Raw genomic sequence first — 14,005 nt, 5'->3', positions numbered from 1 at the left:
GCCAGGCGTTCCACCAGGGCACAGTCAGCCTCCCCGCCCCACCCAGCCTCTGCTCTTCTCCTCTGGGCTGGGGGCTGTGCTCAGTGACCCCCTCCACCCAAGTTATCTTTGGGTGAATGTCTACTCTTGGCCTGCCTCCATGGGGCCCCAAGTTCCTGGGCTGGCCCCGATCACGTGTACATTTAACCCAGCAGGTTCTCCACAGGACTGCAAAGACCGGTGCCAGGGAACAGTTTGCTGGACATGTGTGTGAGCCCTGAACCCTAGAGGCGGGTCCAGAGATGGCCCCTGCCTGGGAAGGGGTGCAGCGGCCCACCCAACACCCACCTGTCAAGCAGGCTCTGGCAGCCTCCTGAACAAGAGCAGGACTCCTGTTAAGTGACACCACCTCTGTGTATGACAAGAGCAGAGAAAGGCCCAGGCTCTGCTGGTTGCAAAGCAGGAAGGCACAGTGCTTGGCCAGAGAAAGAACTTTTTGGGACATGACAGAGTGACGTAGCAGAACAGAGTGACCCATCACAAGCTCTGGGCAGCAGGGGCTCCAAGTCTGGCCCTACAGAAGTAGATTTGCTTTTATAGTCTCTTAATTGAAAATTCATCCCAGGTTCTATTCTCCTCTGTCAGCTGTCTCAATGCACTTCTCTCATCTCATGCCTTCATATATCTCTGGGGTGACTACTGCCAAATACCTCTCTTGACAGCAGACTTCTCTCCTGAGCTCCTGGTTTGTATACCCAAGCACTATCTGACATTATATCTGCTACTGTGGGCAAGAATCCTTCAGAAGAAATGGAGCAGCCCTCAAAGTCATCAAGAGTCTGAAATTCAGTACTTGTATGAAATCTCACAAACAACAGAATGATCTCAGTTTGTTTCCAAGGCAAACCATTCAGTATCACAGTAATCCAAGTCTATGCCCTAAACACTAACACCAAAGAAGCTGAAGTTGAACTCTTCTGTGAAGACCTACAAGACCTTCTAGAACTACCACCAAAAAAGATGTCCTTTTCATCATAGGGGACTGGAATGCAAAATAGGAAGTCAAGACATACCTGGAGTAACAGGCAAGTTTGGCCTTACAGAACAAAACAAAGCAGGGCAAAGGTTGACAGAGCTCTGCCAAGAGAACACACCGGTCACAGCAAACACCCTCTCCCAACAACACAAGAGACGACTCTACACATGGACATCACCAGGTGGTCAACACCGAAATCAGATTGATTTTATTCTTTGCAGTCGAAGATGGAGAAGCTCTATACAGTCAGCAAAAAAAGACCTGGAGCTGGCTGTGGCTCAGATCATCATCTCCTTATTGCAAAATTCAGGTTCAACTTGAAAAAAAATAGGGAAAACCTCTAGGCCATTCAGGTATGATCCAAATCAAATCCTTTATGATTATACAGTGGAGGTGACAAATAGATTCAAGGGATTAGATCTGGTAGACAGAGTGCCTGAAAAACTGTGGATGGAGGTTCATGACATTGTACAGGGGGTGGTAACCAAATCCATCCCCAAGAACAAGAAATGCAAGAAGGCAAAGTGGTTGTGTGAGGAGGCCTTACAAATAGCTGAGAAAAGAAGTGAAAGGCAAAGGAGAAAGGGAAAGATACACCCAACTAAATGCAGATTCTCAGAGAATATCAAGGAGAGATAGAAAGCCTTCCTAAGTGAATAATGAAGAGAAATAGAGGAAAACAACAGAACAGAAAAGACTAGAGATCTCTTCAAGAAAACTGGAGATACCAAGGGAATACTTCATGCAAAGATGGGCACAATAAAGGACAGAAATGGCAAGGACCTAACAGAAGCAGAAGAGATTAAGAAGAGATGGCAAAAATACACAAAAAACTGTATCAGTTCAGTTCAGTTGCTTAGTTGTGTCCCACTCTCTGCGACCCCATGAACCACAGCACACCAGGCCTCCCTGTCCATCACCAACTCCCAGAGTTTACCCAAATTCATGTCCATTGAGTCGGTGATGCCATCCAACCATCTCATCCTCTGTCGTCTCCTTCTCTTCCTGCCTTCAATCTTTCCCAGACTCAGGGTCTTTTCAAACGAGTCAGCTCTTTGTGTCAGGTGGCCAAAGTATTGGAGTTTCAGCTTCAACATCAGTCCTTCCAATGAACACCCAGGACTGATCTCCTTTAGGATGGACTGGTTGGATCTCCTTGCAGTCCAAGGGAGTCTCAAGAGTCTTCTCCAACACCACAGTTCAAAAGCATCAATTCTTCTGTTCTCAGCTTTTCTTATAGTCCAACTCTCACATCCATACATGACTACTGGAAAAACCATAGCCTTGACTAGACAGACCTTTGTTGGTAAAGTAATGTCTCTGCTTTTTAATATGTTGTCTACATTGGTCATAACTTTCCTTCCAAGGAGTAAGTGTCTTTTAATTTCATGGCTGCAATCACCATCTGCAGTGATTTTGGAGCCCCAAAAAATAAAGTCAGCCACTGTTTCCACCGTTTCCCCATCTATTTCCCATGAAGTGATGGGACCAGATGCCATGATCTTAGTTTTCTGAATGCTGAGCTTTAAGCCAACTTTTTCACTCTCCTTTTTCACTTTCATCAAGAGGCTCTTTAGTTCTTCTTCACTTTCTGCCATAACGGTGGTGTCATCTGCATATCTGAGGTTATTGATATTTCTCCCGGCAATCTTGATTCCAGCTTGTGCTTCTTCCAGCCCAGCATTTCTCATGAAGTATTCTGCATATAAGTTAAATAAGCAAGGTGACAATATACAGCCTTGACATACTCCTTTTCCTATTTGGAACCAGTCTGTTGTTCCATGTCCAGTTCTAACTGTTGCGTCCTGACCTGCATACAGGTTTCTCAAGAGGCAGGTCAGGCGGTCTGGTATTCCCATCTCTTACATAATTTTCCACAGTTTGTTGTGGTCCACACAGTCAAAGGCTTTGGCATAGTCAATAAAGCAGAAATAGATGTTTTTCTGAAACTCTCTTGCTTTTTCGATGATCCAGCAGATGTTGGGAATTTGATTTCTGGTTCCTCTGACTTTTCTAAATCCAGCTGGAACATCTGGAAGTTCATGGTTCACGTATTGCTGAAGCCTGGCTTGGAGAATTTTGAGCATTACTTTACTAGCATGTGAGATTAGTGCAATTGTGCGGTAGTTTGAGCATTCTTTGGCATTGCCTTTTTTTGGGATTGGAATGAAAACTGACCTTTTCCAGTCCTGTGGCCACTGCTGAGTTTTCCAAATTTGCCAACACATTGAGGGCAGCACTTTCACAGCATCGTCTTACAGGATTTGAAATAGCTCAACTGGAATTCCATTCTCACGTCCAAGGTAAGAAAAACCCAAGTAAGACGGTAGGTGCTGAGAGAGGGCATCAGAGGGCAGACAGACTGAAACCACAGTCACAGACAACTAGCCAATATGATCACACGGAGCACAGCCTTGTCTAACTCAATGAAACTAAGCCATGCCATGTCGGGCCACCCAAGACGGACGGGTCATGGTGGAGAGGTCTGACAGAATGTGGTCCACTGGAGAAGAGAATGGCAAACCACTTCAGCATTCTTGCCTTGAGAACCCCATGAACAGTATGAGAAGGTAAAATGATAGGATACGGAAAGAGGAACTCCCCAGGTCAGTAGGTGCCCAATATGCTACTGGAGATCAGTGGAGAAGTAACTCCAGAATGAAGGGAGGGATGGAGCCAAAGCAAAAACAACACCCAGTTGTGGATGGGACTGGTGATAGAAGCAAGGTTCGATGCTGTAAAGAGCAATATTGCATAGGAACCTGGAATGTTAGGTCCATGAATGAAGGCAAATTGGAAGTGGTCAAACAGGAGATGGCAAGAGTGAATGTCAACATTCTAGGAATCAGCGAACTAAGAGGGACTGGAACAGGTGAATTTAACTCAGATGACCATTATCTCTGCTACTGTGGGCAGAAATCCCTTAGAAGAAATGGAGTAGCCATCATAGTCAATAAAAGAGTCCAAAATGCAGTACTTGGATGCAATCTCAAAAATGACAGAATGATCTCTGTTCGTTTCCAAGGCAAACCATTCACTATCACGGTAATCCAAGTCTATGCCCCGACCAGTAACGCTGAAGAAGCTGAAGTTGAACGGTTCTATGAAGACCTACAAGACCTTTGAGAACTAACACCCAAAAAAGATGTCCTTTTCATTATAGGGGACTGGAATGCAAAAGTACGAAGTCAAGCAACACTTGGAGTAACAGGCAAATTTGGCCTTGGAGTACAGAATGAAGCAGGGCAAAGGCTAATAGAGTTTTGCCAAGAGAACGCACTGGTCATAGCAAACACCCTCTTCCAACAGCACAAGAGAAGACTCTACACATGGACATCACCAGATGGTCAACACTGAAATCAGACTGATTATATTCTTTGCAGCCAAAGATGGAGAAGCTCTATACAGTCAGCAAAAACAAGACCAGGAGCTGACTGGCTCAGATCATGAACTACTTACTGTCAAATTCAGACTGAAATTGAAGAAAGTGGGGAAAACCACTAGACCATTCAGGTATGACCTAAATCAAATCCCTTATGATTATACAGTGGAAGAGAGAAATAGATTTAAGGGACTAGATCTGATAGACAGAGTGCCTGATGAACTATGGACAGAGGTTTGTGACATTGTATAGGAGATAGGGATCAAGACCATCCCCAAGAAAAAGAAATGCAAAGAAGCAAAATGGTTGTCTGAGGAGGTCTTACAAATAGCTGTGAAAAGAAAAGTGAAAAGTAAAGGAGAAAAGGGAAGATATACCCATTTGAACACAGAGTTCCAAAGAATAGCAAGGAGAGACAAGAAAGCCTTCCTCAGCGATCAGTGCAAAGAAATAGAGGAAAACAACAGAATGGGAAGGACTAGAGATCTCTTCAAGAAAATTAGAGATACCAAGGGAACATTGCATGCAAAGATGGGTTCATAAAGGACAGTAATGATATGGACCTAACAGAAGCAGAAGATATTAAGAAGAGGTGGCAAGAATACATAGAAGAACTATACAAAAAAATGATCTTCATGAGCCAGATAATCACGATGGTATGATCACTCACCTAGAGCCAGACATCCTGGAATGTGAAGTCAAGTGGGCCTTAGGAAGCATCACTACAAACAAAGCTAGTGGAGGTGGTGGAATTTCAGCTGAATTATTTCAAACCCTAAAAGATGATGCTATGAAAGTGCTGTACTCAATATGCCAGCAAATTTGGAAAGCTCAGTAGTGGCCACAGGACTGGAAAAGATCAGTTTTCACTGCAATCCCAAAGAAACGCAATGCCAAAGAATGTTCAAATTATCTTACAATTGTACTTGTTTCACATGCTAGCAAGATTATGCTAAAAATCTTTCAAGCTAGGCTTCAGCAGTATGTGAACTGAGAACTTCCAGATATACAAGCTGGATTTAGAAAATGCAGAGAAACAAGGTGTCAAATTGCCAACATCCATTGGATCACAGAAAAAGCAAGAAAATTCCAGAAAAATGCTAAAGCCTTTGACTGTCTGGATCACAACAAACTGTGGAAAATTCTTAAAGAGATGGGAATACCAGACCACCTTACCTGTCTCCTGGAAAACTGTATGCAGGACAAGAAGTAACAGTTAGAACTGGATATGGAACAATGGACTGATTCAAAATTGGGAAAGGAGTACGTCAAGGCTGTATACTGTCACCCTGCTTATTTAACTTATATGCAGAGTACATCATGCGAAATGCCAGCCTGGATGGATCACAAGCTGGAATCAAGATTGCTGGAAGAAATATCAACAACCTCAGATATGCAGATGATACTACTTTAATGGCAGAAGGTGAAGAGGAACTAAAGAGCTTCTTGATATGAAGGTGAAAGAGGAGAGTAAAAAAGCTGCCTTAAAACTCAGCATTCAAAAAACTAAGATCAAGGTATTCAGTCCCATAACTTCATGGCAAATAGATGGGGAAACAATAGAAACAGTGAGAAACATTATTTTCTTGGGCTCCAAAATCACTGTGGACAGTGACTGCAGACATGAAATTAAAAGACACTTGCTCCTTGGAAGAAAGGGCAAAGAAATGACAAACCTAGACAGCGTATTCAAAAGCATAGATATCACTTTGCTGACAAAGGTCCGTATACTCAAAGCTATGGTTTTTCCAATAGTTATGTGCAGATGTGAGAGTTGGACCATAAAGAAGGTTGACCACCAAAGAATGATGCTTTTGAACTGTGGTGCTGGAGAAGACTCTTGAAAGTCCCTTGGACAGCAAGGAGATCAAACGAATCAATCCTAAAGGAAATTAACCCTGAATATTCACTGGAAGGACTGATGTTGAAGCTCCAATACTTTGGCCACTTGATGCAAAGAGCCAACTCAAGTGGAAAAGACCCTGATGCTGGGAAAGACTGAGGGTAGGAGGAGAAGGGGGCGACAGAGGATGAGATGGTTGGATGGCATCACTGACTAATAGACATGAGCTTTAGCAAACTCCGGGAGATGGTGAAGGACAGGGAAGCCTGTTGTGGTGCAGTCCATGGGGTCACAAAGTCGGACATGACTTAGCGACTGAACAACAATCTGACATCTCAAACCTAACCTCAGCTTTCCCATCCCCCAGCCCCCTTTTCCTGCTCCTCCTGCAGTCTTCCCATCTGCTAACAGCACAGTTGCTCAGGCCCAAATCTTGGTGTCATCCTTGAGTTACATCTCACATCCTGTTGGCTGTCTGTGAAATATACTAGAGTTCTCACCATTTCCAATGCCACCTCCCTGGTTCTAGCTTCACATCTCTAGCCCGAGTGACTACAAGGGGCTCCTATCAGTCATTCCTTAACCTCTATTCTCCGTTCTGAGCTCAGGAACTGGAGGGTTCCTGTTGAAATTCAAGTCAAATCGTATCCCTCTGGTGCTCAAACCTCTCTTATGCTTCCCCTGTCACTTGGAGAAAAAGACAAGTCCTCACAATGGCCTGCAGGACCCAACAACATCTGGCTCTGTTACCTCTCTGATCTCATCTCTTCCTACTCTTTCCCTTGCTGGCTTCATGCCAGTCACTGGGCCTTTTTGCTCCTCTGTGAATAAATCAGGCACACTCCAATCTGAGAGCCTTTACACTTGCTGCTCTCTCCGTCTGCCATGCTCTTCCCTGGATAACCACATGACCCACTCATCACCTCCTTCAGGTCTTTGGTCAAATGTCACCTCCTTGCCCAGGTTTTCCTTGAGCATTCTCTCTAAAACTGCAGGTGTTACCCTGGCACTCCCCATTCTCCTGGCTTTATGTTTCTCCATAGCACTTAGCACCTCCCAATAGACAAAGTCATCTACTTAATCAGTTATGTTCATGGCCTGTATCTTCCAACCAGAACACATGTTCTATAAAGGTATGGATTTGTGTCTGATTTTTTTTTTTTTTTTTTTTTTTACCATTCTGTATACTCAGCATCTGGAATGTGATCAGCAAATATGGTCAATAAATATTTATTGAGTGATCAATTAAAAATCAGAATGTTTCACAATGATTTGGATTTCCATCATTCCTTTTTAAAAATGGGAAGTCCTCACCCCAGGTCTGCATTTCAATCTGACCACCACTGGCTGCCACAGCCCCTGGCTCCCTATTCTCTAGCCCAGACCTTTCCCCCCATGTATGCTCCCTGCATTGCCCCAGTAGGCCCTGAGTTTGGGATTCCTATGCCACAAAAGTGAGTAAAAACTATCTTGAGAAACTGCTCTGGCCAGGCAAATGCTGCTCTTCAACTGAGGGGGTCAGCCAAGGCAGCTGTGAAGGTCATTAAGGGATGATGATGAGGTGTGCAGAGAAGTCTGGGTGCTCCCTCAGTGTGCATCTGGGGGGTCCTGAAGGTCTGCGGCAAGGATGCCTGTCTTTCCTTCTTTCCTCTTCCCTGGAGCCTTTACTCTGGGTATGACCCAGGGTGTTTTCTATCAGATTCTCAAAGGAGTCTGTGACCTTCCAAGACTACCAGCCTCTGCTCCCAGATTTCAGGGTGTTCTCACCATATTCCAGGGATGAGTTTATTTCCATTATCTCGTGGATGGGGAAACTGAGGCCCAGAGAGTGCAAGATCATACAATTATGGGGTAAACTACCATTAGTAGTTAGGAAAACCTCCTTTTTCACCCAATTCCTGAGTGGGGTCAGGGAGAGGCCCACTGGGTCGTGCCACCCCATCACCAAGCTCAGGCCCACTCACCCAGAGGGTCTCCATCCACGATGCTGTACTCCACCTGCCCATTGGGGCCCGAGTCCTGGTCATGGGCTAGGAAGGTCCACACTCTGGGTCCTGGCTGGCCCTCAGTGACGTCAAATGGCCCCTCGTAGTCTCGGGGGAAGGTGGGCACGTTATCATTGATGTCATTCACGTTCACAAGCACCTGAGATGATGGGCGAGCTTAGTCAGGACCGGACACCAGCCAGGCCTATTTATCTGTAAACTGGACCTGAAAATTCTGCTTCCCAGACTGATGTAAGGATCATATTGGTTAATGGGTGTGGGAGGGTCTTTGAAGCTATACATGTAGAAAAATTATTGTTATTGTCAAAGTCTTTCCAAGGGCAGAATAATATTATTAATAATAATGCTACAAACTTCTACTTATTGCTGAACTATGGTCATTTTATCTGGTCTTATTTTCTCCTCCCATACTCTGAAATAGTTTATATTATCCCCCATTTACAGAGGAGGAAGTGAAGCTCAGAGAGGCTAAGTGACTTGCCCAGAGTCACACAGGAGGTAGAAGACCAGGAACATGAAACCCTGCTGGCTTGACCAGAGTTTGTGCTCTCCCCATGAAGGGGAGAAAGGCAGGCAGAATCATCTATCTCACAGCTGCAGCCACACAGAGAGGTTCAGTAATCCCAAAGTCACAGTGCAAGTTTGGGTGAGTTGCAGAGACCAGGACAGGGCTGGTGGATTGAGGGGTTTCTCCTGAATAATCTTTCCCTACCCTGTTTCCCCATGGAGCTGTCCAAGCTGGGGCTGGGTGCCACCCACCCACCCACCCACCGTGGTGGTAGAAGTGAGGCGATGCGACAGGAGGGGACACTGGTCCGTGGCAGTGACAATCAGGGTGTAGCGGCCATGGCTGATCTCATAGTCCAGCTCCTTGGCAGCACGGATGATGCCCTGTGGGGTACAGAGAAGGACCACTGTGGGTCAATGGGTCGTGGGTCTGGGGTACCCTCTGACCCCCCTAGGAGGTAGGCCCTGACATCCTGGCTGAGATAAGGAGGCCCTGTTGTCCCAGCCTTTTCATCCTCCCGCACATGCGGCCATCCTGTTTTCCTCCTGGACTCCATCTTTGCTCTGCCCCCACCCCTACGATGTCACTGAACTGCCCGCCAATCCCTTTAGCCGGCTGACCCTCTTCTTGGCCCCTTCCACCAGCTGCTGACCGTGTGTCTGTGGATACGAAAGGTGTTGATGATGTTGCCTGCCACGATGGCATAGGTAACTGTGCCATTGGGTCCTTCATCTAGATCCAGGGCCTGGATGGTGATGAGGCTGGTGTTGACTGTGCCCGGGCCCTCATCCAGTAAGATCTCGTAGTGGGGCTGCTGGAACACGGGTGCGTTATCGTTCTCATCCACGATGGTCACGTACACGTGGGTGGTGGCCTGTGGAGAAGGGTGTGATTAGGTTCCTCGGTCAGCGGGCTAGGGGGTTTGAGGTGGAGCTAGCTGGACGTGTTCCTAGGCTGAACTTACTCAGTGTGATCCAACATGGTGAGGTAAAGAGAGAAGGATGAGAGTGAGTGAAGTCACAGGCTGATGGAGGAAATCAGAGGCCCCACTGAGAGCCAAGCCAGGTAACTGCTTTGGTCCAAGATAGCACTTGCACCATGTCCATGTCAGTGGCAGACATTACTAATCAACCACTGCACTGCTGAGGCCAGATGCAACCTCAGGGTCCTTGTCAGAACACTGATCTAGTGATTAACATTGGCACGTGAGATGAACCCCAATAACTGCCTCCAGCCCATAGCTTGGACTGGGCCAGGGCTTTACTTACCCTGGACCTCCTTCTAGATCACAAAAGGCAAGAATGTAACGTATGCAGCCCATGCATTTAAACTTTACCCACTGTTCAGGAAAACGGAAGAAATACCTATTTTCAGCACTTTTGAGAAGGAAGGACCTTGGGCTTGGGGCAGTTCCATGGACAGAATTTGTAGAGTTGTGAAAAAATAAAGCTAACAGCATATGACTTCAGTGCAAGAACAATTTCACACCATGCTCTCCAATGACTGGCCATTTTTGATGGATGTTTGGTCCAATCAGACCACAGATAATACTTAGTCAATCAATCGAAACTCAGCAAGCAGCACCCAAGAACCATTGAGGTGGTTGATGTGGCACTTCACAAGCAGAAGCGGTAAGTGGAAGCAAGAACTTAGCCATGTACTGGTATTCTCTGTCCCTCAGCTTCCCTCCTCCCTTTTCTGCTCCTCCACCTGGGAGGATGGAGGAGTCCTCTGTGGATCACGTTACCAGGGAGGATGGAGGAGTCCTCTGTGGATCGCCTTACCAGGGAGGATGGAGGAGTCCTCTGTGGACCGCCTTACCTGGGAGGATGGAGGAGTCCTCTGTGGATCACCTTACCTGGGAGGATGGAGGAGTCCTTACCTGAGCTCCCTTGCCATTTGGCTTCCAGATGGTTTGGCCCATGGGAGGTCCAGGCAGAAGACGGAGAGGGGGTGGGGGCATTTCTACTCTCTTTTTTTCACTGCAGTTCTGCCAGAGGCAGTGGTTCTGCTGGGTGGCCCCTCTTTCATGGCTCTGGCCCTCACTGGGCTCTAGTTACCTCATCCCCCTCTTGCCTTCTGCACCCATGGGTGGAAATGGCTTCCTGCAGTTTTTAGTCCATGGGTGCTTTACCAACCCTCTGTAAATAGTCCCTCCATTAAGCTCTCTTCAGTTGAGCCCTTTCTGAGTGTGCCATCTGTTTCCTTCCAGTACCCTGACTCATACAAACTATAATTAGTGACTAATATAAAATACAATAATAAAGTTATAACTACTTTCAAAACATCTGGGTAGAGAGAATGTGACCAGGCAATTGTCAAGGGCAGGGAACTGAAAGCAGGTAGTGCAAAAAGCTGGATATAGACAATTTATGTGCACCTTTACTGGGGGTTGAGTTGGTTCTGGAATTACCTGTGGAAGGACAGACAGATGGACAGGAGACCTGCACCCAAGAAGACTTCACTGCCCCAGGGAGGCAGGGACAGCTGCAGCTCTAGATCTTGGCAGGGGTTGGGTGGGGTATGTTAGGTGGTTGCTAGAACTGTTTCCAAAGCAGGTAGTGTTGGAAACGTGGAGATGGGACTCAGTGACCTTGGACATGTCACAGAGATCCTTTCTGGACCTTTTCTGTCTGTTAGTGAAGGACCCAACTTGTTCTTTAACATCCCTTCTGGTTCAGACATTCCGAGGAGCTGATCTGCCACCATCAGTCTGAACCCCTGCTCCATCAGGGAGATACTCTTTTGGGTCTTAGAGTTTCAATGACTTCATAAAAATTACAATCACACAGCAAAGGAAAATCCATTGTTTTTACATTTCTCAGACTTTCCCACCAGAGTGGAGAGGGGACTTGCACTCATTTGGGGAACACCCCTGAAGCATTTATCTCAAGAATGAAACATCTTTGAAATCTCTCCTATTGAAAGCTCATGTAAGTTTCATACTTTTTTCCCCCATAAGGTGTTTGTTAGTACCCATTAAAAATGGTGGTGGAGGCCCCAAATCTTTGAGTAAAGATGACTGTCAAGGAAGGACACTGTGTTCATCTGTGGCTCTGCACACAGATGCAGCTGTGAGCGCTTACCACCAGTGAGGAGCCCAGCACTGCATCCTTCTGAGCCCCTTCTACCAGCAAGACATGCCAGCACCACCCTACAGCCTCATCTAAAGGGTGGTGGTACTGACATTTCCCACTTCCCCAGACTCCTGGAAGTGGGTCTAACCAGTGCAGGACTGAGAGTGAGGCGGGGCTGTAATGGAGCTGCTCCATGGTACCCCTTCTCTCTAAGACCAGGTAGGAGCTTGGGAGGGGGGGGCGGGTCTGACTTCCCCTGGCCTCTAGTGTGAGGAGGAAGTTGGTGCCCCGGAGGTCCTCACAGCCAAGTTCTTCTGCCCTGATACTGGAGAAACAGTGCTTGAGGTTTCTGGACCATGCCCACACCTTGGGCAATGCCTCTGTGTCTCACCCTGATGCAAACCTAGGAGGCTCACTGGGGTGGGGGGGAGTGTGGTGGGGAGGAAGTAAGTGGAGGACAGGGCAACTGGGCCCAGCTCAGGTGTTCTCACCCTGGGTAAGGGGTTGGCAGAGCAGTTGCTCCCCTCCCCCAATCCCAGCCTCCCCACACCCACCTTCTAGGCCCTGGGGCAGAGGGAGTCTGGTTTCAAGGGTGGGCTGGGCCGGGCCAAGCCCGGAAGGGATGAGGGGAGGGAGAGCAGGTGCTCTAGGGTCTCACCCTACGGTGACCCCATCTCACTTCCACCGGACAATGGCCAGGGTGGGAAGAGTACCTGGAACCCACCTGGTTTCAGCTGGCTTTGTGACTTCCCTGGGTGGAAGAACTCACACTCTGTCAGGAAGAAGGGCCCGGGCTGTCCCCTAAAGCAGGGTAACAAGATCAGGATGTGACCAAGAACTTGGATTATGTCCTGGAAATCACTGGGACTCCCATCCCAGGGGGACTCCCTGGCTTCAGGGAGACTAGGCCTATGCCAGTTCACATAGTAATAGCGTGATGCCCACCCTTCCTCCGTTGCAGCTTTCTCTGCCCTGGGAGTGAGGGCTGGAAGCATCCGGGGAATCTCTGACTTGGCCCAGTCTGCCCACGGGACACCCAGAGTTCCCGGCTCTCCCTGAGTCTCACCACCCTGACTCCCGACCCACACGGACTCTGGGTCTGTGTACTTTGTCTTTCAGCCCAGGTGTTGCTCGTGAGCTCAACACCCTTAACGGGTCAGCAAAGCCTTTGGAAGCTTCACCCAGGCGGCGGTAAACAGGGCACAGTGCTGTGCCCTCCCTTGCCCCTGAACCCTGGCCCTTACCACTGTCACCTCCACTTCTATTTGGGAAATCACTGCTCACTTATACATCAATTTATCCATTCAGAGAAGTGTGCATCAAACATCTCCCCTATGCCCACTTTTGTGCCAGGGACTCAGAAACATCAGAGACAGACCCTGGTTCCCAAAAGCTCATAGTCTAGCCCAGGAGGGCAAATGAGCCTGGGGGGAAGACCAGCTGTTTGGTAACCCCAGGCTCGGTGTGATAGACAAAGGGGGTGTAGACTGGACGGAGACCTTCAGGGGACACTCAGGGTGCTTTGTAAAGGGAAAGAGCCTGAGTTGAGCCCTAAGCGATAAGAACAACTTGGAAGAAAGGAGAGAGACATTGTCAGGGGCTCCAGTACTGGGTGTGGTGCAAGAGCAGAGGGCGAGAGGTCCTCTGTGTGTGGGAGCGTCCTGCAGAGCTCTGGGGTGCAGGGAGAGAGGCTTCGAGGTGGGAGGTAAAGCTGGGGCCTGGGCCAGAGGAGTGCTGGTGATTTTCTATGGGACACACTACCCAATGTTGTGCGTGCACCCCCCCCACCCCCACCCCCACACGTGTCGCAGAGTAGGGATGTGCCAAGCCCGCACCTGTGTGCATGTGTATATGTGCACAAGAGTGTTGCAGGCTCTGCGATCTACAGTCGAGTCTGCTCCAACTCACCCAGCTAGTTACAAAAGTTAGATTCCATCCATCCATTCCACTACTGGGAGTGCCTATGACATATCAGGACCTGGGCTGGGTTGGAGGATAACGGTACAAGCCCCTCCTGGTGGGTGAGGGCTGATAGAATCTATGATGATGATGCTAAGTTAGATGTAAATATACCCCTCAGGCTTTGCACCAATACTAATCCTCTGCAAACAGGAATAGGGGAGAGAAGAAAAGACTTGAAACTAGCGATCAAGCTGCGCTGCTGACTCTCTGGG

General features: G+C 47.8%; 1 protein-coding gene across 1 annotated transcript in view; it reads right to left on the bottom strand.

The window, feature by feature from the left end:
• Nucleotides 1–14,005, bottom strand: part of CDH23 (cadherin related 23) — a 437,615-nt gene that overhangs the window by 29,391 nt on the left and 394,219 nt on the right. The window contains exons 39-41 of the mRNA XM_065922525.1: nucleotides 9,407–9,628; nucleotides 9,018–9,137; nucleotides 8,205–8,385 (exon numbers count right to left, since the gene is read on the bottom strand). Coding sequence (XP_065778597.1) covers nucleotides 8,205–8,385; nucleotides 9,018–9,137; nucleotides 9,407–9,628 — 523 coding nt within the window. The remainder of the gene's footprint in view (nucleotides 1–8,204; nucleotides 8,386–9,017; nucleotides 9,138–9,406; nucleotides 9,629–14,005) is intronic.

The sequence above is a fragment of the Muntiacus reevesi genome, chromosome 2 (assembly GCF_963930625.1).
Source record: "Muntiacus reevesi chromosome 2, mMunRee1.1, whole genome shotgun sequence".
In the NCBI taxonomy this organism is placed as follows: Eukaryota; Metazoa; Chordata; class Mammalia; order Artiodactyla; family Cervidae; genus Muntiacus; species Muntiacus reevesi.
The sequence above is the reverse complement of the archived record's forward strand: the minus strand, read 5'-3'. Positions and strand labels throughout refer to the sequence as shown.